The sequence below is a fragment of the Oncorhynchus mykiss genome, chromosome 3 (assembly GCF_013265735.2).
Source record: "Oncorhynchus mykiss isolate Arlee chromosome 3, USDA_OmykA_1.1, whole genome shotgun sequence".
Taxonomy (NCBI): domain Eukaryota; kingdom Metazoa; phylum Chordata; class Actinopteri; order Salmoniformes; family Salmonidae; genus Oncorhynchus; species Oncorhynchus mykiss.
This window is the reverse complement of record NC_048567.1, coordinates 67890865-67917142: the sequence shown is the minus strand read 5'-3', so window position 1 is coordinate 67917142 and position 26278 is coordinate 67890865. Positions and strand designations below refer to the sequence as shown.

Sequence of the window (26278 nt, the reverse complement as noted above, 5' to 3'; positions counted from 1 at the left end):
GGTGGCAGGTGTCGGACAGGGGAAGCAGATAGCTGCTTAGTGGCTATTCAGCAGCCTGATGGTCTAGGGGAAGAAGCTATTGGCCAGTCTGACAGTTTTGGGGGATGGGATCATCGATGGGGGATCGGGCTTTTGGATATGAAACCTTGAAATCCAACTCTGAGCTCACAGTAAATCACTCAGTAATAAAATGCTGAGTGGGTATGTGTGATGTCTCTGAGTTCAATGGCTGTGATGTTTCAGAGAAACTCACTTCCGTGCTTCTCTCTCACACGACCACTTCCTCTGTTCTCCATCCTCCTCAGACTACCGAAATGTTCATGTCCCGCTCTCTCTGAGTGTTTCCTGGTTAGCTAGCTGTGACACTGATCTCAGACTCTGACGTTCCACTCCACTCTGTCCATTTCTCTCTCTGTCAATCAGCTATGTCTAATATCGTCATGGAAACTCTCCTGTCCTGGGACCTGGTGTCTGTGGTCATCATGCTGTTCCTTGTCTCTACAGGTAAGCTACAGTTGATGACCACAGTACAGTGTGTTTGAGTGCGTGTGTGTGTGTGTGTGTGTGTGTGTGTACCTGCCTGCCTACCTACCTGTGTTCGGTTTGCATTCTTATGACTTCTTAAAAGGATTTTAAAAATCTCACACTGTCCTTTATAGTAAAGTACTTAAAACATTGTCTTTGTTGTTTTCTGTCCCAGGTGACTCAACAAAATATCAGAAAAATAAATCAGCTTCTTTGGGAGAAATTGTTACTTTGGTTTGCAATAACTCAGAGACGAATGCATCATACATCTGGAAGAAGGATACAGTTCTTATTTTCTCTCATAGTGACAAACTGAATAAAACTGAAAGGAACATCACCTCTGACAGGATGAGTGTTGATCCACCTACAAAGCTGACTATCTTTAATGTAGAGTTAAATGACACCGGGAGCTACAGCTGTCAAATAACAGATGATCAACGTGGTGTATGGAAAATGGAGTGGAATTTGACCATCACTAATAACCTCACAGGTAATGGAAGTAATGTTCTGTTTATATTGTAACATGTGGAGAAGAAACTGTATTCTGTAATGCCAGATATAAATATCCAGAATTTTGACTTTAACAAAAATATCAATTATTGTGATAATTATTGCAAACCATCAATACTGAATGTTATAATCCTATTATTTGGTTATTATCTCCCAATTGTTTACTATATTGTTATAAAGCAAAGGAATACAACACGTTTAGGCTTGTCAACTCTCCTGAAAATCCCAATTGTTTCTGTCTTAACACAGGTCATGCTGAATATAACCTACGGAGGTTATTGCTCTTCACAATTCCATCTGCTATTGGAGGAGGGGTTCTCTGCATTAACATCTGTTGTATGGTCTGGCTGTGTAGGTGAGTAGCTCAAAGTAGTGTACCTACGAGCTCAATTCAATCAAATCTGCATTGCCTAAAGCACTGTGGTCTCATTTTGTATCTATTGTTGAGTAGGAGTAAAATGTTGAATAAAATACGTAATTCAAGTTACTTTGTTTCTACAGGAAACGAAAACAGGAACAGAAAAGTCATTGTGATAAGCACGGAGAGGTCAGTAGCTTAACTCAGAGGGGTTGGGTTAAATGAGGAAGACACATTTTGGTTGAATGCATTCAGTTGTGCAACTAACTGACTAGGTATCCTCTTCCCCTTTCCATTCAACACTTGATCATTACTAAACGAAGTGGCTGTGTGACTTGTGTTTGTCCCACCAGCCGGATGCCTTTTCCTGTTTTCTAAAACTCCCAATGTTCTGCTCATGTGTTTATTTTACGCACTAAACACTTTATGAGGCCATCTGCTTATGTTTATGTTTTGAAAATGTGCACAATGTAAGGTTTTAGAAAACGGGAAATGTCTTCCTGAGGGAGGAGCGAACATGCCTTTTCTGAAAGGTCAGGCTACGAATACAGTTTTAATGAATCTTTTTGATATTGCCAAATTTGTGGCTGTGGTAACTAGTGGAAACTAAACTTAGGATCCGATTCACATTCTACCCATGTGTTATTTTACACGTAATTTCAAGTTTCTCACTTTATCAAATCAAATGTATTTAAAAAGCCCTTTTTACATCAGATGTCAGAAAGTGCTTAGACAGAAACCCAGCCTAAAACCCCAAACAGCAAGCAATGCAGATGTAGAAGCACGGTGTCTAGGAAAAACTCCCCATAAATGCAGGAACCTAGGAAGTAACCTAGAAAGGAACCAGGCTCCGAGGGGTGTCCAGTCCTTTTGTGGCTGTGCCGAGTGGCGATTATAAGTGTACAAGCCATTAAGGCCAGATAGTTCTTCAAGATGTTCAAACGTTCATAGATGACCAGCAGGGTCAAATAATAATTGCAGTAGTTGTAGAGCATGCAACAGGTCAGCAACTCAGGAGTAAATGTCAGTTGGCTGAGCATTCAGAGGTCGAAATAGCAGGTGTGGTAGAGAGAGAGAGAGAGAGAGCGTGGAAAAAACCATGTCCAGGACAAGTTAGCATGTCCGGTGAACAGGTCAGTGTTCCATAGCCACAGGCAAAACAACAGAAACTGGATCAGTATCATGACCAGGTGGACTAGGGACAGCCAAGAGTCATCATGCCAGGTAGTCCTGAGGCATGGTCCTAGGGCTCAGGTCCTCCTGGAGGGGGGAGAGTTTGAGAGGAGAATTGGAGAGAACATATTTAAGTTCCCACACGTCACCAGATAAGACTGGAGAATTTCACTTGATAGGACAAACTGACCCTATCCCCCCGGCACATAGACTACTGCAGCATAGATACTGGAGGCGGAGACGGCGATGCCCCCGAACAGGGCGAAGCAGTCAGGATGTAACCCCACCCACTTTTCCAAAGTGGATATCAACAGACCAACAAGTTACTAACCTGAGACAAGGCTGAGTACAGCCCACAATGATTTGTTTACAAATTCTAGGGACAATAAGGAGGCCTGCGTCATGTGACCATAGCATATGTGTAGGTATGTATGGCAGGACCAAATCGGAGAGATAGGTAGGAGCAAGCCCATGTAATGCTTTGTAAGTTAGAAGTAAAACCTTGACATCAGCCCTTGCCTTTTAACAGGAAGCCAGTGTAAAGAGGCTAACACTGGAGTAATATGATACAATTTTGGGGTTCCAGTCAAGATTCTAGCAGCCATATTTAGCACTAACTGAAGTTTATTTAGTAAAGTATCCAGGTAGCCAGAGAGTAGAGCATTGCAGTAGACTAATCTAGAAGTGACAAAGCATTAGATTTTATGCACCACTTTTGGACAACAAGTTTTAGATTGTTGCTATGTTACGAAGATGGAAAAAAGCTCCCCTTGAAATTTTCTTGATTTGTTCGCCAAAAGAGATCAGAATCCAGAGTAAGGCCGAGGTCCTTCACAGTATTATTTGAGACTACTGTACAACCATCAACATTAACTGTCAGATGAAACAGCAGATCTCTTTGTTTCTTGGGACCTAGAATTAGCAGTCTTTCAATAATGACAGGAATGGAGGTCTTTAGTACAGTGAGATTGCGAAAGTGAACACCACCATGTTTAGTTTTGCCTGACCTAGATCGAGGCACAGACACCACGACCAGCCCGCTAATTAGGCAGGATTAGGCAGGCGTTTATGGTGGCAGATTGACCAGGGCTGCATTTTCTGAGCTAAACTGATCAAGACGCACGTCCAACAACAACACATTAAACCTCATAATTCTGCCCCAAAATAATGACAACTTCTCTCAACCAGTGGTGTATGGGCTTTTTAGGTGAGCAGTGCCCAATTTGTCAAAAGCAGGGGGTGCAACATATTTTGCTTGTCCATTCCCAGCTCTCCTCTCCAGGGTGCTGTTGGAGAGATCCCTCTCTACAGCGCTCCACCAACGTTCTGTCAAAAAAAATTATCCAATATAAATCATGTAGCAGCCCTAGGATATGGTAGAAAGAGTATGTGGCCTTTTCTGGGGTGGCAGGTAGCCTAGTGGTTAGAGCGTTGGGCCAGTAACCGAAAGGTTGCTAGATTGAATCACCGAGCTGACAAGGTAAACGTCTGGGTTCTGCCCCTGAACGAGGCAGTTCCTAGGCCGTCATTGTAAATTAGAATTTGTTCTTAACTGACTTGCCTAGTTAAATAAAGGTTAAATATATTTAAAAAATTAATTAATTCTGTAGCCTACAGGCTGGAGATAAAATGTGTGACAATGTAATGACACCGACACTTTTGCCAAATTCAGGTTTCTCTAAACGGCATTCAGTCAACTAAAACATTTGCTGTCATGTTAACAAACAACATATCCTAAAAACAGTACATGTCAAACTAAAATGGACTAAATTGAACGGACAATCACAACTGCTGTCTAGGAGTTTCACACTGTTGTCATGATCAGTGGTTTCAAGTTTGTATCCAATTTTTTATCATAGCGAAAATGAAAATACTTATGCATTTCCTTGGCTCGCGATAACTCCTCATAAAGCTGGGTAGCTGATATTCAGAGTTTAAATAGGCAAATTGATTAGTCACAGAAATCAGGACTAATAAAGCCAATGAAATGGCCTGTTTTAGGCTACACCTCATGGAGCACGGACCAACGCCTTTTGGATGTCTTTTTTTGGTGCAGTTATTTTTTGGTCTGGCCTATGGTGGCAGAACGGCAAGGACCGGCCCAGACAGACACGGTTTCAATGGGGAAAGCTGAGCTAACTACGGTGACTGTGCTAGTGGCGGACTCCACAAAGCAGCAAGGCTGGCAAACAGCCTGCTGATTGGCCTGCACCATCATGTGGAGCTAGAGGAGTCAGCAGAGGCTACTCACCCTCTTCTGAACTGTCAACCAATTTTGATCATGATGATTTAGCCTATGAACAGCTGAAAGAACATTCCAAAAACATATACACTGAGTGTACAAAACATTAGGAACGCCTGCTCTTTCCATGACATAAACTGACCAGATTAACCTCTAGCCTCTAGCCATCCCGGATCCGGGATCGTGAATACAGCCTCAAGCTCATTACCATAACGCAACGTTAACTATTCATGAAAATCGCAAATGAAAGGAAATAAATATGCTAGCTCTCAAGCTTAGCTTTTTGTTAACAACACTGTCATCTCAGATTTTCAAAATATGCTTCTCAACCATAGGAAAACAATCATTTGTGTAACAGTAGCTAGCGTAGCATTTAGCGTTAGCATTAGCGTTAGCATTCAGCAGGCAACATTTTCACAAAAACCAGAAAAGCATTCAAATAAAATAATTTACCTTTGAAGAACTTCAGATGTTTTCAATGAGGAGACTGTTAGATAGCAAATGTTCAGTTTTTCCTGAAAGATTATTTGTTTAGGAGAAATCGCTCCGTTTGGTGCGTCACGTTTGGCTACCAAAAAAAAAAGAAAATCCAGTCATCAAAACGCCAAACTTTTTTCCAAATTAACTCCATAATATCGACTGAAACATGGCAAACGTTGTTTAGAAACAATCCTCAAGGTGTTTTTCTCACATCTCTTCGATGATATATAGTTCGTGGAAGTGTGCTTTCTGTCCTGAATTCCAGGAGAAAATGCCCGCAACTGAAGATTACGCACCAATTTAGACAGGCGGACCCCTGTAAAATGTAGTCTCTTATGGCCAATCTTCCAATGATATGCCTACAAATACGTCACAATGCTGCAGACATCTTGAAGAAACGACAGAAAGCGCAGGCTTGTTCCTGGTGCATTCACAGCCATATAAGGAGACATTGGAAAACAGAGCTTCAGAAATTCTGCTCATTTCCTGTTTGAAGTTTCATCTTGGTTTCGCCTGTAGCATGAGTTCTGTGGCACTCACAGATAATATCTTTGCAGTTTTGGAAACGTTAGACTGTTTTCTTTCCAAAGCTGTCAATTATATGCATAGTCGAGCATCTTTTCGTGACAAAATATTGCGCTTAAAACGGGCACGTTTTTTTATCCAATAATGAAATAGCGCCCCCATAGATTCAACAGGTTAATCCAGGTTAAATCCACTTTAATGTAGATGAAGGGGAGGAGACAGGTTAAAACTTCTTATGGCTAGGTGGCAGTATTGAGTAGCTTGGATGAATAAGGTGCCCAGAGTAAACTGCCTGCTACTCAGGCTCAGAAGCTAAGATATGCATATTGTTAGTAGATCTGGATGGAAAACACTCTGAAGTTTCTAAAACTGTTTGAATGATGTCTGTGAGTATAACAGAACTCATATGGCAGGCAAAAACCTGAGAAGAAATCCAACCAGGAAGTGGGAAATCTGAGGTTTGTAGTTTTTCAACTCTTTGCCTATCCAAGACACAGTGGAAATTTGGTCCGATTGCACTTCCTAAGGCTTCCACTAGATGTCAACAGTCTTTAGAACCTTGTTTGAGGCTTCTACTGTAAAGTGGGGGAGAAAGGGAGCTTTTTGACAAAGAGGTCTGCCAGAGTGCCATGATCTCATTCAGGCGCGCTCCCGTGAGGTGTAGCTGCGTTCCATTGCATTTCTGAAGACAAAGGAATTCTCTGGTTGAAACATTATTGAAGATTGATGTTAAAAACATCCTAAAGATTGATTCCATACATCGTTTGACATGTTTCTACGAACTGTAACGACAATCTTTGACTTTTCGTCTGGCCTGCAAGTCGTGAAAATTGATTTGTGAACTAAACGCGCGAACAAAAAGGAGGTATTTGGACATAAATGATGGACTTTATTGAACAAAACAATCATTTATTGTGGAACTGGGATTCCTGGGAGTGCAAAACAAATATTGGCAGTTGAATGGCCTTACTGAAGAGCTCAGTGACTTTCAACGTGGCACCATCATAGGATGCCACCTTTCCAAGAAGTCCGTTTAACACATTTCTGTCATGCTAGAGCTGCCCTGGTCAACTGTAAGTGCTATTATTGTTAAGAGGAAACCACGGTAAGAAAGATTACAATAAGAGTATTTGTTACCGTAAAATGCCTATAACGATGGCGTTCTATGACCCCAGCAAGCGTCCAGGGTCTCGTCTGAACAGCCTATCTGCCAACTTTTGTCTGTCTGTAGCAGTTTGGGCTACACACTAATATGACCCCTCTGTGGGAAGTTGAGACTCTCATGAACATGTCGGTTGTTTTTTTTATTACGCACACAGGCATCACAAGACTCACCTGAAGGTCCCCTGGTACCCATAGCCACGGGATGTAGTTTGGGGTGGGGGTGATGCAATGTTTTTACCGACGGGGTGGGAGGGAGGAGGGGATACAGATATTTTGTTTTTGCCCACTCTGAAGATGTTTATTGGTCCACTAAAACAGGACAAGTAAAGACCCACTGCACTACTTTTGTGATATTTTTTTTTACGAAATGTATTTGAGTGTTTACCAGAATTTGTAACTTGAGTCTGCTAATTATCTTCACGACAGTTAATCTGATAATACTTTGTGGAATATAGAAATACTTGCTCTGATATACTGTATGTTTTCCAGTTTCTTGAAGTACTTTGCAAAGGCAACTTGTTTCTATGTGAAAACTGAAACAATCTATTCATTCCTTTTCCATTTTAGTAGACGGTCTTATCCAGAGAAATTTACAATAGCGAGTGCATACATGTGCATACGTCTTCATATTGGTACCCCATGGGAATAAGCCCACAACAGTAGAATTGCAAGCGAGATGCTCTACCAACTGAGCCACAACACATCATAACATAACATCATCACAAACCACTTGATGTCTTCATGGTGATGGAAAGTCTATAGGTGTCACGTTCTGACCTTTATTTCCTTTGTTTTATCTTTATTTCGTATGGTCAGGGCGTGACTTTGGGTGGGCAGTCTGTGTGTTTTTCTATGTTGGGGTTTTGAGTTCAGCCTAGTATGGTTCTCAATCAGAGGCAGGTGTCGTTAGTTGTTTCTGATTGAGAATCATACTTAGGTAGCCTGGGTTTCACTTTTGAGTTGTGGGTGTTTGTTTCCGTGTGAGTGTTTGTTGCCACACGGTACTGTTTCGGTTTTGTTCGTTTCACGTTTATTGTTTTGTAGTGTTCAGTTTGTCTTTAAATAAACATTATGAACACTTACCACGCTGCGCATTGGTCCTCCGATCCTTCTCACTACTCCTCCTCAGAAGAGGAGGAAGATGGCCTTTACAATAGGTACAAACCTAGATGACCAACCTACTATACACAATGCTTAATTTAGGATTAAAGAAGTGCTAGAGCTGTCTTTGTCCAAGTCGGTCGATTAGACTTTGTTCACCAAAATACACAAATTACATTATGCAATAAAGACCTCCGATTATTCACTGTTAAGGGTTCATACACATTTTTCATGACTTCTACCACATTTTCATGACCATTATTATAGCCTACATGAAAAAGTAACCCCTCTTTGGGATCGGTGTACCGATAGCGTTCCACTTTGACAACATCCGGTGAAATTGCAGAGCATGAAATTCAAAATACAAAAATCGTAATATTAAAATACAAGTGTCTTATATCATTTAAACGCTTAACTTCTTGTTAATCCAACCGCGTTGTCAGATTTCAAAAAGGCTTTACTGTGAAAGCATACCATGTGATTATCTGGGGACAGCGCCCCACATCAAAATACTTTTTCAAACCAGACCAGGCGTCACAAATTCCCAAATAGCGATAAAATAAATCACTTACTTTTGAAGATCTTCGTCTGTTTGCAATACCAAGGGTCCCAGCTACACAATGAATGGTCGTTTTGTTCGATAAAGTCCTTCTTTATATCCCAAAAGGTCAGTTTAGTAGGCGCCATCAATTTCAGTAATCCACTCGTTCAACATGTATACAAACAAATCCAAAAGGTTACCGGTAAAGTTCATCCAAACAAGTCAAACGATGTTTCTAATTAATCCTCAGGTACTCTAATATCTAAATAAACTATAAAATTGAAGACGGAGAATAGTATTTTCAATAGGGAAGATAAATAACGAAGAGCACGCACTTCATTCACGCGCGCAACAAGACTAGTTTTCTAATGAGAGACACCTTGGAAAAACTACAACTACTTGCTCATTTAAAAAAAGAAATAAGCCTCAAACCCTTTCTAAAAACTTGACATCTAGTGGAAGACATAGGAACTGCATAGGAATTTCATTGAAATGTGATGGATGGATTTTCCTCTTGTTTTCGCCTGCAATATCAGTTCTGTAATACTCACATACATTATTTTAACAGTTTTAGAAACTTCAGAGTGTTTTCTATCCAATGCTATATGTATATCCTAGTTTCTGGGCCTGAGTAACAGGCAGTTTACTTTGGGTACGTCATTTATCCGAACTTCCGAACACTCCGCCCGAGCCTTAAGATGCTTAAGAAGGCTGCAGTGTCTGATCCCATGTAGGCCTACCATCTCCTGCCGTTGTGCCCTTGATCAAGGCACTTAACCCCCCACAAAGTAGAACTGCACTGTTAGTCACATATTGTCAACATGTGGTCAACCCACCACCTGGAGAGCTCCGGGGTGTGCAGACTTGGATTTTGATGCAGCCCTGAAACACCCAAGTTCAATCTGATGTTTAGGCTACCATGTGATTGGACCAGGGCCTGTACACCCAGTAGCTGTCCTGAAAGAGGGTTGCCACCCTTGATATAAAATATTGCAACATTATAACCAAATACTCTTGTCTTTATAAAATGATTCCCTCATTCGATGGATCAGGGATCAAATGGAGAAGGTACGCTACTTCAAAGCAAGGTGTCTAACTGTTTAGGCTCAAATATTCATATTTCAGGGGAGATCTATGCACAGCAAGTTATTTGTCAGTTAAGATATTTATAGAATATATTTGTGGTCGCAATTGCTTGGCTACGGTTTAATAGAGGGGAATACCAGCTTTCCATCTGTACAGATTTATTTAGGCTATAGTGCCAGTGGAAAGGCGACAATTACATGTATGCTTAGTTGGCTTTAGTTAACTGGGGAGATAACTGCTACACATTGTTTTGAATTGGCTATATAGTTAGTATGTTGTTCTTCATTATTTTTTACCTGCTGCTAAGATGTTGTGCTCTTTCTCCTTGGGCAACGGCCCATTCGAGCTGGCATACACACAAGACACACAGACATGTACTGAACGGTCATTCTGATAATGGCTGATGTCGATTTTTTAAGTCATTGATCATATTTAAAAGTGTGCCTCCATGAATTAAATTAGCAAAAATGTAAAAACTAATTTCAATGACTTTTCATGTCCTTACAAACCCTAATTTGACCTAATTTTACACAGCGCATCATACGCATTCAGCCTACTGTCACACACAAATTCACAGACTATCAGCAAATAAACTTGAAGAAAGCAGAATCAGGAAATGAATGCCCACTCTCCATTGTAATTCAATGCAGATCCCGCCTTCATTCCGCTTTGATCAATCTTTTTTTGCCCCAGTGTGTGAATCTAGGTCGGCAATAGGCTACTTTGTTAATAGAGAAGCTGGTACACAATTCCCCCAAAATTAGAAGTGCCTGTATGGCACTCTGGTCAGCTCCGGCCCAAGTCAAGCACTGACAATACAGTAATGGACATTTACATTAAGTGATTTGTAAGGATGGTAAATTAATACGGCACAAAAGGTGTCTGAATGGACAATCCAGTTCCGCACTCGACTGTCGAACTTAAAATCCAACTCCAGAGACTCGGAGAGAAAGAAACTAGTTTGTTCCTGCATGGCACCACTCTTAGTGAGTTTGGCACAACAAGAGCTTTCCAAGAAGACTGAGAATACAGTAGGAGCCTACAATAGGGAAAAACAAAACTTTAATTCAGCAATGGGGTGAAATACTCAACAAATGTTCTTTAGAATTAATGTTATTAATCGTTGAACATGTGTCGAAGGAAGTGAAAGAAGTTGAAGTTAAGATTAGCGAACATGAGGTTATAATGAAGGAGATTCTAGGCCCTAATTTTACAGCCATAGACGACACAATCAACCAGTCCATTGGGAAATAAAGAGACTTTCTACAAGCAACAAAGATCAAGAAATATCAATGAGATACAGAGGACTACCAGCTCAACCAGGTGTACGCATGGAAAGGCTCAAGGACAGGAGCACGGAGAGGCCGATGTAGGGATGCACCACTGATCGGGTGACGCAGAAACGCAGCATCGGGAGGACATGGAAACTTGGACACAGAGGCATCCACTAAGAGCGAATTCCCTACAGACAGTGACTCCAGCTACCATGGCACACAGTCATTTTCTTTTAGCCCGGAAGCAACACAAGGCTCCACGAAAGAAAATAAACGATGTAGGAGAGGCAATCGGTTGAAGTGGAGACCAGGAACACAGGTCGTGGACATGGAGCTACAAGCAGGACCTCTCCAAAAAGACCTAACTGACGCTCAAGTTTCAGTCTTATCTAAGGGCCTCTTGTACCTACATGTACAAATAAACAATTCGATGGGAAAGCAGATCTGTTTAAATTCTTTCGCAAGATACATTTAAGCATGTGTTTTTGCAAAACACTGTTTCGGGCCTAGAAACACATCAAAGAACTGGTACCCATTTTCAGCCCAAAAGCAAATTCTGTCCCATGGTTAACAACTCCTCGATTGATACCTATTGTAGGTTAGTCGAACAAGAAGCCATGTCAGTATATACGAGACAAACAAACCACATTCAGAAGAACCTCACTAGAACAGAAGAACAGGCACTTAATGAATTAATGAAATATTAATCTTTGGTTATTAAACCTGCAGACAAGGGGGGGTGCTGTTGTCGTTTTAGACTGTGAAAAATATAAAGAAGAAATGCAGAGACAACTCAGTAATGAACTTTTCTATAAAAACTGAGTGTTGATCCCACACAGGTGTTCCAAAGGGATATATGCTCTAATCTGGAGCCCTATTAAATAACCTTATCTCAAAACCTGAATATGAATATCCTTGCTGCAAATGTGCCATACATCCATGCCGTACATTTTGTCGAAATTACACAACCCTAAAACACAACAAGGCAATAATCCAGGCAGACCAGTGGTTGCAGGAATAGGCTCAACGCTAGAGCCATTGTCGAACTTTGTAGACTATCTTATTAAAACTCATGTGCAAGCATTGCCATCATATGTAAAACACTCTATAGACTTCATAAACAATATCTCACCAATAACTGGTTTAACAGAGTATTTTGGTCACATTAGATGTCGAGAGTCTATGTACCAGCATTCCCCATGTGGGGGGGCTGGCAGCCCTAGCTCACTATTTGGGAGACAGAGATACTAACGGATATCCACCAACAAACTTTATTCTAGAGCTGGCTGAATATGTTTTGACGTATAACTATTTCAGGTTTGATGATGAATACTACCTACAAACGAATGGAACATCGATGGGCTCCACATTCGCTCCGAGTTATGCTAACCACTATGTGGGTCTTTTTGAAGAACGTTTTGTTAATAATTCAAACGAAAATCAATTTTTGAATAATGTGTTATTGATATATTGACGACATTTTGTTGCATAAGGGAAGGAACGGAAAAAGAGCTGTCAGATTTTATGGCACTACTCAATGGCATTGACCCCAATCTCAAATTCACTATTGAATGTGACACACAACGTGTTCCTTACCTTGATATGTGGATTGAGAAATCAAATGGAACCCTGTTTACAACTCTGCATAGAAAAGAAACAGATAGAAATACTCTATTACAGGGGGACAGCTTCCACCCTGAGCCATTAAAAAGAGGACTTCCAAGAAGCCCGTTTTTCAGACTGCACGGTATATGCCTCTCCACAGAGGATTATCTAGAAAAAGCAGTGGAGATGCACATTAGGTTTCTAAGGAGAGGCTATTCACCACAATGTGTGGCTGAAGCTCTTAATTTGGCATTGGGAAAAACACGAGATGAACTGCTACAAAAAAGACCCGCTAAAGCTAAAAAAGTGGGAGACGTGGTCAAGAAACACTGGCTTTGCCGGCTGAATTTAAAAGTCCACCACTTACTGTGTATAGGAGAGCTCGCAATTTCCGAGATAAATTGGTTCATGCCAACTGCCAACAACAAAAGAAAATCAGCCAGGCTTTTACGCCCTCTTCCGAATGGCAGCTATAAATGCAGAGGATGTGCACAGTGCAACAACATGATAAAGTGTGAATATTTCTGCCACCCAAACACAGGAAAATGGTTCAGAATAAATTACATTATTACGTGTTCCACCGCCCATGTTATTTACATTATTAAATGTCCATGAGGGCTCTGCTATGTCGGTAAAACCACCCGCTCTCTCAAACAGAGAATTAGTGAACATAAAAGTTCAATCAGGAGAAACAACAGGGATTATCCAGTCGCAGTACATTTGAATGACCTAAACATGACCTTTCTACCTTTTAGATTTTGTGGCATAGAGAAAGTTAAGATATCAGACAGGGGAGGTGATATTAATAATACTCTGAGTAAAAGAGAATGTTTTGGGATTTTCACCCTCCAGACATTATTTCCAAAAGGATTTAATGATGAAATGCCTATGTATGTTATGTTCTGAATTTGAACATGAATGCATGTGGGTGGGGCTAGGTCTACGTAAGGGTGCAATAATTTTTTTCATTCACAAAAGCTCTGACGAAGGCCGTGAGGCCGACACGTAAGCTTATTAAAGATCAGTGATACTATCAAGAGCAGTGTGCGGTTTCCTTTTTCCTTCACCACATTTTGTTACGTAAAACAAGCTTATTTTAAAATTGAATAAAGTGCTTTTTTCCCCTCATCAATCTACACACAATACCCCATAATGACAAAGCAAAAATAGCTGTTTAGAAAATTTTGCAAATGTATTAAAAAAGCTGAAATATCACATTTACAAGTATTCAGACGCTTTACTCAGTATTTTGTTGAAGCACTTTTGGAAGTGGTTACAGCCTCGAGTCTTCTTGAGTATGACCCTACAAATTTGGCACACCTGTTTTTGGGGAGTTTCTCCTATTCTTCTCTGCAGATCCTCTCAAGCTCTGACAGGTTGGATAGGGAGTGCCACTGCACAGCTATTTTCATCTTTCCAGAGATGTTAGATCGGGTTCAAGTCCGAGCTCTGGCTGGACCACTCATGGACATTCAGATACTTGTCCAGAAGCCCCTCTTGCGTTGTCTTGACTGTGTGCTTAGGGTCATTGTCCTGTTGGAAGGTGAACCTTTGACCCACTCTGAGGTCCTGAGCGCTCTGGAGCAGGTTTTCATCAAGGATTTTGCTCCGTTCATCTTTCCATCGATCCTGACACTAGTCTCCCAGTCCCTACCGCTGAAAAACATCCCCAAAGCATGATGCTGCCACCACCATGCTTCACCATAGAGATGACATTTGGCATTCAGGTCAAAGAGTTCAATCTTGGTTTCATCGTACCAGAGAATCTTGTTCCTCATGGTCTGAGTCCATTAGGTGCCTTTTGGCAAACTCCAAATGGGCAGTCATGTGCCTTATACTGAGGAGTGGCTCCCGCCTGGCCACTCTACCATGAAGGCCTTATTGGTGGAGTGCTGCAGAGATGGTTGTACTTCTGGAAGGTTCTCCCATCTCTACAGAGGAACTCAGTGACCATCGGGTTCTTGGTCATCTCCCTGACCAATGGCCTTCTCCCTCGATTTCTCAGTTTGGCTGAGCGGCCAGCTCTAGGAAGAGTCTTGGTGGTTCAAAACTTCATCCATTCAAGAATGAGGGAGGCCATTGTGTTCTTGGGGACCTGCAATGCTGCAGAAATGCTTTTGTACCCTTCCCCAGATCTGTGCCTTGACACAAACCCGTCTCAGAGCTCTGAGGACAATTCCTTCGACCTCAAGGCTTGGTTTTTGCTCTGAAATGCACTGTCAACTGTGGGACCTTATATAGACAGGTGTGTGCCTCTCCAAATCATGTCCAATCAGTTGAATTTACCACAGGTGGACCCCAATCAAGTTGTAGAAACATCTTAAGAATGATCAATTGGAACAGGATGCACCTGAGCTTACTTTCAAATCTCATAGAAAAGGGTCTGAATACCTGTGTAAATGAGGTATTTCAATATTTTTTCCCCAATACATTTGCAAAAATTTCTAAAAGCTGTTTTCGCTTTGTCATTATGAGGTATTGTGTGTAGATTGATGAGAAAAACATTGAATTGAATCAATTTTAGAATAAGGAAGGCTGCGGCATAACAAAATGTGGAAAAAGTCAATGGGTCTGAATACTTTCTGAATGCACTGTACAGGACAGACATTGTGGCTGGATTTACAACAAGTGTATCTTTAAAATGGTGTAAAATACTTCTATGCTTGAGGAATTTTCATTATGAGATTGTTGTTTTGAATTTGGCGCCCTGCACTTTCACTGGCTGTTGGCGAGGGACGCTTACACATATCCCAGAGAGGTTAATCAGTACTGTCTCCACTCTCATCTCTACTCTCCTTTTGTCTCACATCTTTTTTGCTCCCTGATGTCTCTCCTGTTTTCACCTCTTCTCTCATTTTTATTTATTTATTTATTTTTTATTTAATTTTTATTTACCTAGGCAAGTCAGTTAAGAACAAATTCTTGTTTAAAATGATGGCCTGGGAACAGTGGGTTAACTGCCTTGTTCAGGGGCAGAATGACAGATTTTTACCTTGTCAGCTCGGGGATTCGATCAAGCAACCTTTCGGTTACCAGCCCAACGCTCTAACCACTAAGCTACCTGCTGCCATCATTGATCTCTTCTCTCTCCACTCCTCTCTTCTCTCCCCTACAGGAGAGCAATGCACAGTCTGATGGTCACACTGCCAGAAGAGAACAACACCAGTGCAGTCAATACTTTGAAAGACTCAACTCAGTCTATGGACTGTAGTAATCACACAGCAGTTACTTAACATGCCAAAAAAGAGTCAAGTATCATAGACGGGTTAGCTGACAAGGTCACGACAACAAAGCACATGCTTCAATGAGGAAGAAGTCCATGTGTAGTTGTGGTTCTGGATGACCAGATAACTAGCAACATTGACAAGAAGCTGCTATGTGGGAATCTTAGGTGGTTCGTTTCAGCTTGTTGTGTCTAGTTAGTGATACTGTGATGGAACATTTTCTGTTTGTGTTTTTCTAATAACCAATTTCTGTGCTCATGCAAGTGACTGATTGAACATGCAGAGGAGGAATCCTCACTATCAGTATGCAATTTGGCAGTACACCCAGAACCGTGTTTTGAGAACTAAAGGGATATCTTAGTTTCAAGGTCTCAGCTTGGAGAGAGGAAGCCTCTTAAGGTATTGGTCAGTCACATGCATGAACCAAACGTTAATGATGAATTAATGATGAATAATGAATAAGCCAAACCATGCAAATATAACTTGTCTGTGTGAGCAGTATATAAGAGAACTAACGGGACTGGCCCGGTGAAGCTCACTTCAGACCGACACTTTATGCATCTCCGTTTGACTGGGACGTCTTCAGCGTGCTGTAAATAAACAATGCTTCATTTAAGATTGACTTCAAGTGTCCCTGTGTAGAATTTCCATGACAATGCCATATCTTGTTTTGAAGTGTTTTGACACATCTAGCTAATATGGCAAAAATGTGCTAGCTAGCTAAACAACAACTGTAACAGCGTATTTGAGAGACAACAAGTGCTCAATGTGCAAATGTATTTATGTTTCCAATGGTAACACTTTACTTGACACCCAGCGGCATACCACGTTATGACACCCTCATAACCATATCATAATATGTCATAACAACTGACATAACGTGTCATATCCTGTCATTATATGGTCATAACACTGTCATGACACATATATGTACACCTGTTGTGACATATATTGCATTATTTTATGGCTGGTTGGTTATGAGATTTACATAAGAGTGTCAAAACCCACATTTATTCAAATGTATTTTTTCCCTGCCAAGAAGTTTCCTTTCGTTTTAAAGGTTATTCTTGTCCTTTGTTGTTATTGTAAATAATTATTTACACTCATGTTTTTTTTCATCATATTTTAAATCATTTGCAAAAAATACACTTCAAGACGCTGTCATGAAGCATTATGACCATCCTGTGTCACTTTACTTGGACTAAGAAAATAGACTTTATGACACTGTTAAGAAGCATTATGACCATCCAGTGTCACTTTACTTGGACTAAGAAAATATACTTTATGACACTGTCAAGAAGCATTATGACCATCCAGTGTCACTTTACTTGGACTAAGAAAATACACTTTATGACACTGTCAAGAGGCATTATGACCATCCTGTGTCACTTTACTTGGACTAAGAAAATACACTTTCTGACACTGTCAAGAGGCATTATGACCATCCTGTGTCACTTTACTTGGACTAAGAAGATACACTTTATGACACTGTCAAGAGGCATTATGACCATCCTGTGTCACTTTACTTGGACTAAGAAAATAGACTTTCCTCGGCATACACATCACAGACAAACTGAATTGGTCCACTCACACAGACAGCATCGTGAAGAAGGCGCAGCAGCGCCTCTTCAACCTCAGGAGGCTGAAGAAATTCGGCTTGTCACCAAAAGCACTCACAAACTTCTACAGATGCACAATCGAGAGCATCCTGGCGGGCTGTATCACCGCCTGGTATGGCAACTGCACCGCCCTCAACCGTAAGGCTCTCCAGAGGGTAGTGAGGTCTGCACAACGCATCACCGGGGGCAAACTACCTGCCCTCCAGGACACCTACACCACCCGATGTCACAGGAAGGCCATAAAGATCATCAAGGACATCAACCACCCGAGCCACTGCCTGTTCACCCCGCTATCATCCAGAAGGCGAGGTCAGTACAGGTGCATCAAAGCTGGGACCGAGAGACTGAAAAACAGCTTCTATCTCAAGGCCATCAGACTGTTAAACAGCCACCACTAACACTGAGTGGCTGCTGCCAACACACTGACACTGACTCAACTCCAGCCACTTTAATAATGGGAATTGATGGGAAATGATGTAAATATATCACTAGCCACTTTAAACAATGCTACCTTATATAAATGTTACTTACCCTACATTATTCATCTCATACGCATACGGATATACTGTACTCTATAGCATCGACGGTATCCTTATGTAATACATGTATCACTAGCCACTTTATACTATACTATGCCACTTTGTTTACATACTCATCTCATTTGTACATACTGTACCCGATACCATCTACTGTATCTTGCCTATGCTGCTCTGTACCATCACTCATTCATATATCCTTATGTACATATTCTTTATCCCCTTACACTGTGTACAAGACAGTAGTTTTGGAATTGTTAGTTAGATTACTTGTTATTACTGCATTGTCGGAACTAGAAGCACAAGCATTTCGCTACACTCGCATTAACATCTGCTAACCATGTGTATGTGACAAATAAAATTTGATTTGATTTGATTTGACTTTATGACACTGTTAAGAAGCATTATGACCATCAGAATCATATAAGCCAGATAGGCCTATCATGTACCGAACAAAAATATAAACGCAACATGTAAAATGATGGTCCCATGTTTCATGAGCTGAATTAAAATATCCCTGAAATGTTCCATAAAGCACATTTGTTAGTGAGCATTTCTCCTTTGTCAAGATAATCCATCCACCTGACAGGTGTGGCATATCAAGAAGCTGATTAAACAGCATGATCATTATACAGGTGTACCTTGTGCTGGGGACAATAAAAGGCCATACTGAAATGTGCAGTTTTGCCACACTACACAATGCCACAGATGCCTCAAGTTTTGAGGGAGCGTGCAATTGGCATGCTGAATGAAGGAATATCCACCAGAGCTGTTGCCGGGGAATGTAATGTTCATTTTTTACCATAATCCACCTCCAAAGTTGTTTTAAAGAATATGACAATATGCACAACTGGCCTCTCAACCCGCTAACCAGGTGTAACCAAGCCAGCCCAGGATCTCCACATTCAACTTCTTCACCTGCAGGATCGTCTAAGACCAGCCATCCGGACAGCTGATGAAACTGAGGAGTATTTCCATCTGAAATAAAGCCATTTTGAGGGAAAAAACTAATTATGTTTGCCTAGGCCTGGCTCGCTAGTGGGTGATTGCCCTCCCAGGCCCACCCATGACTGTGCCCCTGCAAAGTAATGTGAAATCCATAGATTAGGGCATCATTAATTTATTTAAATTGATTGAATTTCTTATATGAATTGTAACCCAGTAAAATCGTTGACATTGTTGCAGGTTGTGTTTATATATTTTTTCAGTAATACCTTATTTCAGTCATTTCAGTCATCAGTCAAAAAGAGTGTGCTCCTGAAATCTGCTCCTGCATTCATCCCAGTCATCAGCCACAGAGTATAAGGGTACTTAGTAGGTGCATGTCTGACATCAATTTTTGCGCAATTCCAATGATAATTTAATATGGTCAATTTCGGCTGAGAGAGATGTCCTAACATAAACGCTTGGATAGCTTGCTGTAAAGCTTTTTTGAAATCTGACACGCCAGGTGGATTAACAACAAGCTAAACTGTGTTTTGCTATATTACACTTGTGGTTTCATGAAAATTCAATATTTTTAGTAATTCAATTTGAATTTGGCGCTCTGCAATTAAACGGAAGTTGACGAAAATGATCCCGCTAAAGGGATGGGTGCGCCAAGAAGTTATACCACAGTTGTCAAAGAAAACAGTATGAAAACTCACATTTACCGGTCTAAATTATTTGTGTTGATATTTTATTTTTTATACAAAACAAAACTCTCATCTTTTGGTTGTTGGAGACTCAACTCAGTTGTTCATTCGAGTAGTTCGATATTTATGGATGCGACCTAGTCGTTCGTTCTGTATGTTCCATTGCCATACTCACTGGCAACATTCTTATCCCTTGCTTGCTAGCTAGCCAATTAGCTATGGCTAACACTGTCATAACTTCTGCAGCCAGAATAACAGCAAAGTATCTGTTTTCAATTGATATTAATTTGGATACATCCATAACAATGAGCTGATAATGCACGATTTTGCCTGGTATAGCTAGAAAAGTTTGCCTTCTCGTCAAGACACTCGTCATCACTGACTAATTACGAGGAGATCACATTGCATACCAAACACTAGTCTCGAAGCGAGCTTTCTGTTTTACTTTATAGCAAGTACGGTGCATGTGTGGGCGCATATTGCATCATGATTGCAAGGTGCCACAACATCTGATTTTAATGTCCATTCTAGAATTATCACGTCGTGTATGTAGGTGGCAGGGAAGTCAAGCACAGGAGAATTAAACTTGGTATAAATTGAGTATTTTAATAACTTCAAATATGAACTCCAAAACCAAAGTCCATAATAAAAATAAATGTAGGTACAAGAACCCGTCACATACCAATCCATAAAACATGAACATAACAATAAACAATCTCTGACAAGGACATGAGGGGAAACAGAGGGTTTGTAGGAACCAGATGTGTAGGAACACAAGACAAAACCAATGGAAAATTTAACATAGATCAATGATGGCTAGAAGACTGGTGACGTCAACCGCCGAGACCCCCAGGCGTTCCATGAACGCCTTCCAGACTCTTGACGTGAATTGGGGACCCCGATCAGACACTATATCCTCAGGCACCCCGTAGTGCAGGAAGACATGTGTAAACAGGGCCACCGCGGTTTGTAGGGCCATCAGGAGACCGGGCAAAGGGAGGAGAAGGCAGGACTTAGAAAAATGATCCACATCGACCAGGATCGTGGTGTTACCCTGTGAGAGTGGAAGATTGGTAATAAAATCCACCGACAGGTGCGACCACGGCCGTTGTGGAACGGGTAAGGGTTGTAACTTACCTCTGGGCAGGTGTCTAGGAGCCTTGCACTGGGCGCATACTGAGCAGGAAACATAAACCCTACTAAAACCCCACTAAGACAGCGCACTGTCCGACCGATCCCAGGATGACCAGATGGTGACGTGTGGGCCCAATAGATCAGCCGATTGTGGACAGCAGACGGAGCGTACAGCTGGACACTGGGGGGGAACGGGCTCTGCATGTGATGCCCGCTCAATGTCCGCGTCCAGCTCCCACACTACCGGCGCCACCAAGCAAGAGGCTGGGTGTATGGGAGTGGGATCCATGGACCGCGAGCCTGTGTCATACAGCCGGGAAAGTTTGTCTGCCTTAATGTTCTGGGAGCCTGGTCTGTAAGAGAGGGTAAACACAAAACGGGTGAAAAACATGGCCCAACCTTGCCTGATGAGGATTCATTCTCCTCGCCACCCGGATGTACTCCAGATTGCGGTGGTCAGTCCAGATGAGAAAGGGGTGTTTAGCCCCCTCAAGCCAATGTTTCCACACCTTCAAAGTTTTTACGACAGCCAACAGCTCCCAGTCCCCCAACATCATAGTTTCGCTCTGCCGGGCTGAGCTTCTGAGAGAAAAAGGCACAGGTGCGGAATTTCGGTGGCGTACCCGAGCCCTGAGAGAGCACAGCTCCTATCCCAGCCTCGGAGGCGTCCACCTCCACTATGAACGCCAAAGAGGGATCCGGATGGGCCAACACAGGAGCCGAGGTAAATAGAACCTTCAGGTGCCTCAAAGCCCCGTCCACCTCACCCGACAACTGCAAGCGCACCGGGCCACCCTTCAGCAGTGAGGTAATGGAAGCAGCTTGAAAATAAAAGAGAGCCGCACACTCTAGGAGCTCATATGCAAAAATGTAATTCCCAACATGTCGACAGCCAAGCTGTCTTCATCAGGGTATAATCACAAACACTGCGGGATGACTCGTTTATGTAGTGTCAAAAGACACAGGTGTCTGTAATCATGGCCAAGAGTGGCCAAATATCATTGGTTAATTATCAAATATTAAAATGTCATACAAAGAACAGCATACAAACAACAAATGGATAGCATACGATCATAGATTAATTTGACTACACAAGCTTACAAACAATTACAATGGCAAAGTCACAATAATCACAAGAATGGCTTCTACGTTGAGACTGAAGGGCGCAAGGGTCTTTAAATTAAAGATCCAGGCAGCCTCTCGTTTTAACAATAAATTATCAAGGTCACCCCCTCTCCTAGAGGAAACCCTAAGAATCTCTGCACCTCCTTCACCTTGGTGGGAGTAGGCCAATTAAGCACGGCTGCAATGCGGTCACTCTCCATCTCCACTTCTAACGTGGAAATGCGATGCCCTAGGAAGGAGACTGTTGAAAGAACAATAATTTTTAAGCCTTGATATACAGGTCATGCTTCAACAGGCGACCAAGCACTCTGCGCACCAGGGACACATGCTCGGCGCGTGTAGCGGAGTATATCAGAATGTCATCGATATACACCACTCCAACCTGCCCATGCAGGTCCCTGTAAATCTTGTCTACAAAGGATTGGAAGACTGATGGAGCATTCATCAACCCGTACGGCATGACGAGGTACTCATAACTCCCTGAGGTGGTACTAAATGCCGTCTTCCACACGTCTCCCTCTCGGATACGCACCAGGTTGTACGCACTCCTGAGATCCAGTTTCGTGAAGAAGCCGCCCCCATGAATTGACTCAATTGCCGTGGCGATAAGAGGTAGCGGGTAACTGTACCTCACCGTGATTTGATTGAGACCTCGATAATCAATGCACGAGCGCAGACCTCCATCCTTCTTCTTCACAAAAAATAAACTCGAGGAAACGGATGAAGTGGAGGACCGAATGTACCCCTGATGCAGGGATTCAGCGACATATGTCTCCATAGCAATCATCTCCGCTCGCGACAGAGGATACACGTGACTTCTGGGAAGTGCAGTGTCTACCAGGAGATCTATCGCACACTCCCCCCTTCGATGGGGTGGTAATTGAGTCGCCTTCTTTTTACAGAAGGTGAGAGCCAAATCGGCATATTCAGGGGGAATGCGCACCAGTCCAGTCCAGACCAGGTCTCCACCTGGTCTGGACTTTCCACCTTAGTAGCACCAACGGAAACCCCTAAACACCTACCTGAGCACTCCTGCGACCACCCCGTGAGAGCCCTCTGTGGCAAAGAAACAGTGGGGTTATGATAAGCTTACCAGGGTAGGCCTAGCACCAATGGATACGCAGGAGAGTCAATAAGGAAAATACTCATATTTTCTGTGTGACCCCCCTGCGTCACCATACTCAAAGGAGCGGTGGCCTCCCTGATAAGCCCTGACCCTAATGGTCGACTATCTAAGGCGTGAACGGGGAAAGGCACATCCACGGGAACAATAGGGATCCCTAATCTATGAGCTAACACTTTATCAATGAAATTCCCAGCCGCGCCTAAATCTACTAGTGCATTATGCTGGGAATGAGGGGACAATTCAGGAAAAGTGACAGACACAAATATATGTGCGGCAGAGGGCTCTGGGTGAGAATGGTGCCGACTCACCTGGGGTGATGCAAGAGCGCCCTGCCTGCTGCCTCGATTCCCAGAGGAACCAACCCGGCACCAGCAGTGTGCCCTCTACAACCACAGATGGTGCACTAGCGGGAACTCCCTCCGGTCTCCCTGCGCACCGTCCCTCCCAGCTCCATGGGTATCGTGGAAACAAAATGTGGAAAAAGAAAAGGGGTGTGAATACTTTCTGAAGGCACTGTATCTGTCTCAGTTAGGCAGTGAATTTTAAGCACAGATTGTACCACAAAGATCACTGAGGTTTTCCAATGACTCACAAAGAAGGGCACGGCACCTACTGTTAGATGGGTTTTAAAAAATACAGACATTGAATATCCCTTTGAGCATGGTGAAGTTATTAATTACACTTTGGATGGTGTATCAATACACCCAGTCACTGCAAAGATGCAGGAGTCTTTCCTAGCTCAGTTGCCGGAGAGGAAGGAAACCGCTCATGAGGCCATGAGGCCAATGATAACTTTAAATCAGTTGCAGAGATTAATGACTGTAATAGGAAAAAAGTGAGGATGGATTAATAACATTGTAGTAACTCCACAATGCTAACCTAAATGACAGTGTGAAAAGAAGGAAGCCTGTACGGAATAAAAATATTCCAAAATATGTATCCTGTTTGCAACAAGGCACTTAAGTAAAACTGCAAAAAAATGTGGCAAATAAATTAACTTTATGTCCTGAATACACAGCGTTATGTTTGGGGCACATCTAGCACATCACTGAGTACCACTATTCATATTTTCAAGCATAGTGGTGGATGCATCATTTTATGGGTATGCTTGTTATCGGTAAGGGCAAGGGTATTTTTCAGGGGGATAAAAATCAACAGAATAGAGCTAAGCACAGGCACAATACTTGAGGAAATACTGGTAAAATCTGCTTTCCAACAGATACTGGGAGACAAATTCACCTTACAGCATGAATAACCTAAAACTCAAGGCAAAATATATAATGGAGTTGAAATGTAATGTTCCTGAGCGGCCTAGTTACAGTTTTGACGTATGCTGAGTGTACAAAAATTAGGAACACCTGCTCTTTCCATGACATAGACTGACAAGTTGAATCCAGGTGAAAGCTATATGATCCCGTATTGATGTCACTAAGGATCGGACCCTTTTAAAAATGTTCCCCTAAAATGACATACCCAAATCTAACTGCCTGTAACTCAGAACCTGAAGCAAGGCAATGCATATTCTTAATACCATTTGAAAGGAAACACATTGAAGGTTGTGGAAATGTGAAATGCATGTAGGAGAATATAACACATTAGATCTGGTAAAAGATAATACAAAGAGAATATTTTTATTTTTCATCATCTTTGATATGCAAGAGAAAGGTCACAATGCATCATTCCAGGTTAGGTGCAATTTTGATATTGGCTGCTAGATGGCAGCAGTGTATGTGCAAAGTTTTAGACTGAACCAATGAACCATTGCATTTCTATTCAAAATGTTGTATCAAGACTGCCCAAATGTGCCTAATTGGTTTATTAATACATTTTCACGTTCATAACTGTGCACTCTCCTCAAACAATATCATGGTGTTCTTTCACTATAATAGCTACTGTAAATTGGACAGCGCAGTTAGATTAACAAGAATTTACATTAGATTAACAAGAATTTAAGCTTTCTGCCCATATCAAATATGTCTATGTCCAGGGAACTTTTCTTGTTACTTACAACCTCATGCTAATCACATTATCGTACGTCAGCTCAACCGTCGCGCGGGGGACACACAGATCCTATAGAGGTTAAATACAGTTCAATAAGTATAGATGATGGGGAGGAGACAGGTTAAAGAAGGATTTAAGTGCCTTTGAACAGGGTATGGTAGTAGGTGCCAGGCACACCGGTTTGAGTGTGTCAAGAACTTCAAAGCTGCTGGATTTTTCATGCTCAACAGTTTCCCATGTGTACCAAGAATAGTTTACCACCCAAAGGACATCCAACCAACTTGACACAACTGTGGGAAGCATTGGAGACAACGTGGGCCAGAATCCCACTGGAACGCTTTCCAAACTTTGTAGAGTCCATGTCCTGACAAATTGAGGATGTTCTGAGGGCAAAAGTGGGTCCAAATCAATATTAGGAAGGTGTACACTCAGTGTATATGAAGGCTATCTGTCTGTTGTAATGCATATTGCCGTAGCACAAGCAAGGTGCAGTCTACCCATTGCATTGGGGCAAAACTAACTAACTGCCCTGTGTGATGATGAGTTACTGAAAAAATAACTCTGCCTCCCAATAGCCAATATTTGCACATTAAACCGCTCTTTGCTCCCTGTCTGTCTTGCTTGTTGATATGCTGTATAGGCTATGTATAGCTTACCTAGAGTAAATAGCTGCATGTCGAAGTTATGTTTGCATTGATTGCATAAACATTCGACAGCGGAGTCACAGAGTGAGTGAGCACTGAGTAGGAACTGAAAGGACTCGGAGGGGGAGGGCGCAGCAGATCCTGCACATGCGCAGAAGTCTTTAGTCCAAAACTTCTGGGCTCCAGACATCCATCCATAACTGCAGCCTCTCTGTTTTTTACAGTAATCTTTGGTACTGTTGTCTTACCCATGTTTTTTTACAGTACCTTACAGGTAAATGCACTGTTAAAAATGCCCTATAATTTTACGCTACTGGGTGTTACTGTGTTTTTACTGCTAAATCAAGGTGTTTTTGCTGTATGCTGCTGACTGTTGGCACAAATACACACATATTAGACCACACACCCAAATATGCTAATGTTCCTCACCAGTACATTGTCCCTACCTACATTTCAGAGCACAGTGGTGATTGTACCTTATATTCAAAATGTTGGGTCCAACATTTTACCATGAAAATAGATTATCTGCACAACCAGTTCCATGTGAGTTCTTATGTGTGTACCTTTGACCATTTTTTGGCTACCACAACCCCCGGCCAACAGCTCCACACCCCCTGCAGCTACTTGCCCAAGCCTCCCCAGCTCCTCCTT

At 42.0% G+C, this 26278-nt stretch overlaps 1 protein-coding gene across 1 annotated transcript; it reads left to right on the top strand.

Annotated features, from left to right (window-relative positions):
- Nucleotides 1-284: 284 nt before the first annotated feature.
- Nucleotides 285-16787, top strand: LOC110520458. Its single transcript, XM_021597794.2, has 5 exons — nt 285-504; nt 701-1015; nt 1285-1390; nt 1537-1582; nt 15700-16787. The coding sequence occupies exons 1-5, from the start codon at nt 426-428 to the stop codon at nt 15793-15795; spliced, it is 642 nt and encodes a 213-aa protein (XP_021453469.2). The 5' UTR covers nt 285-425; the 3' UTR covers nt 15796-16787.
- Nucleotides 16788-26278: the final 9491 nt, after the last annotated feature.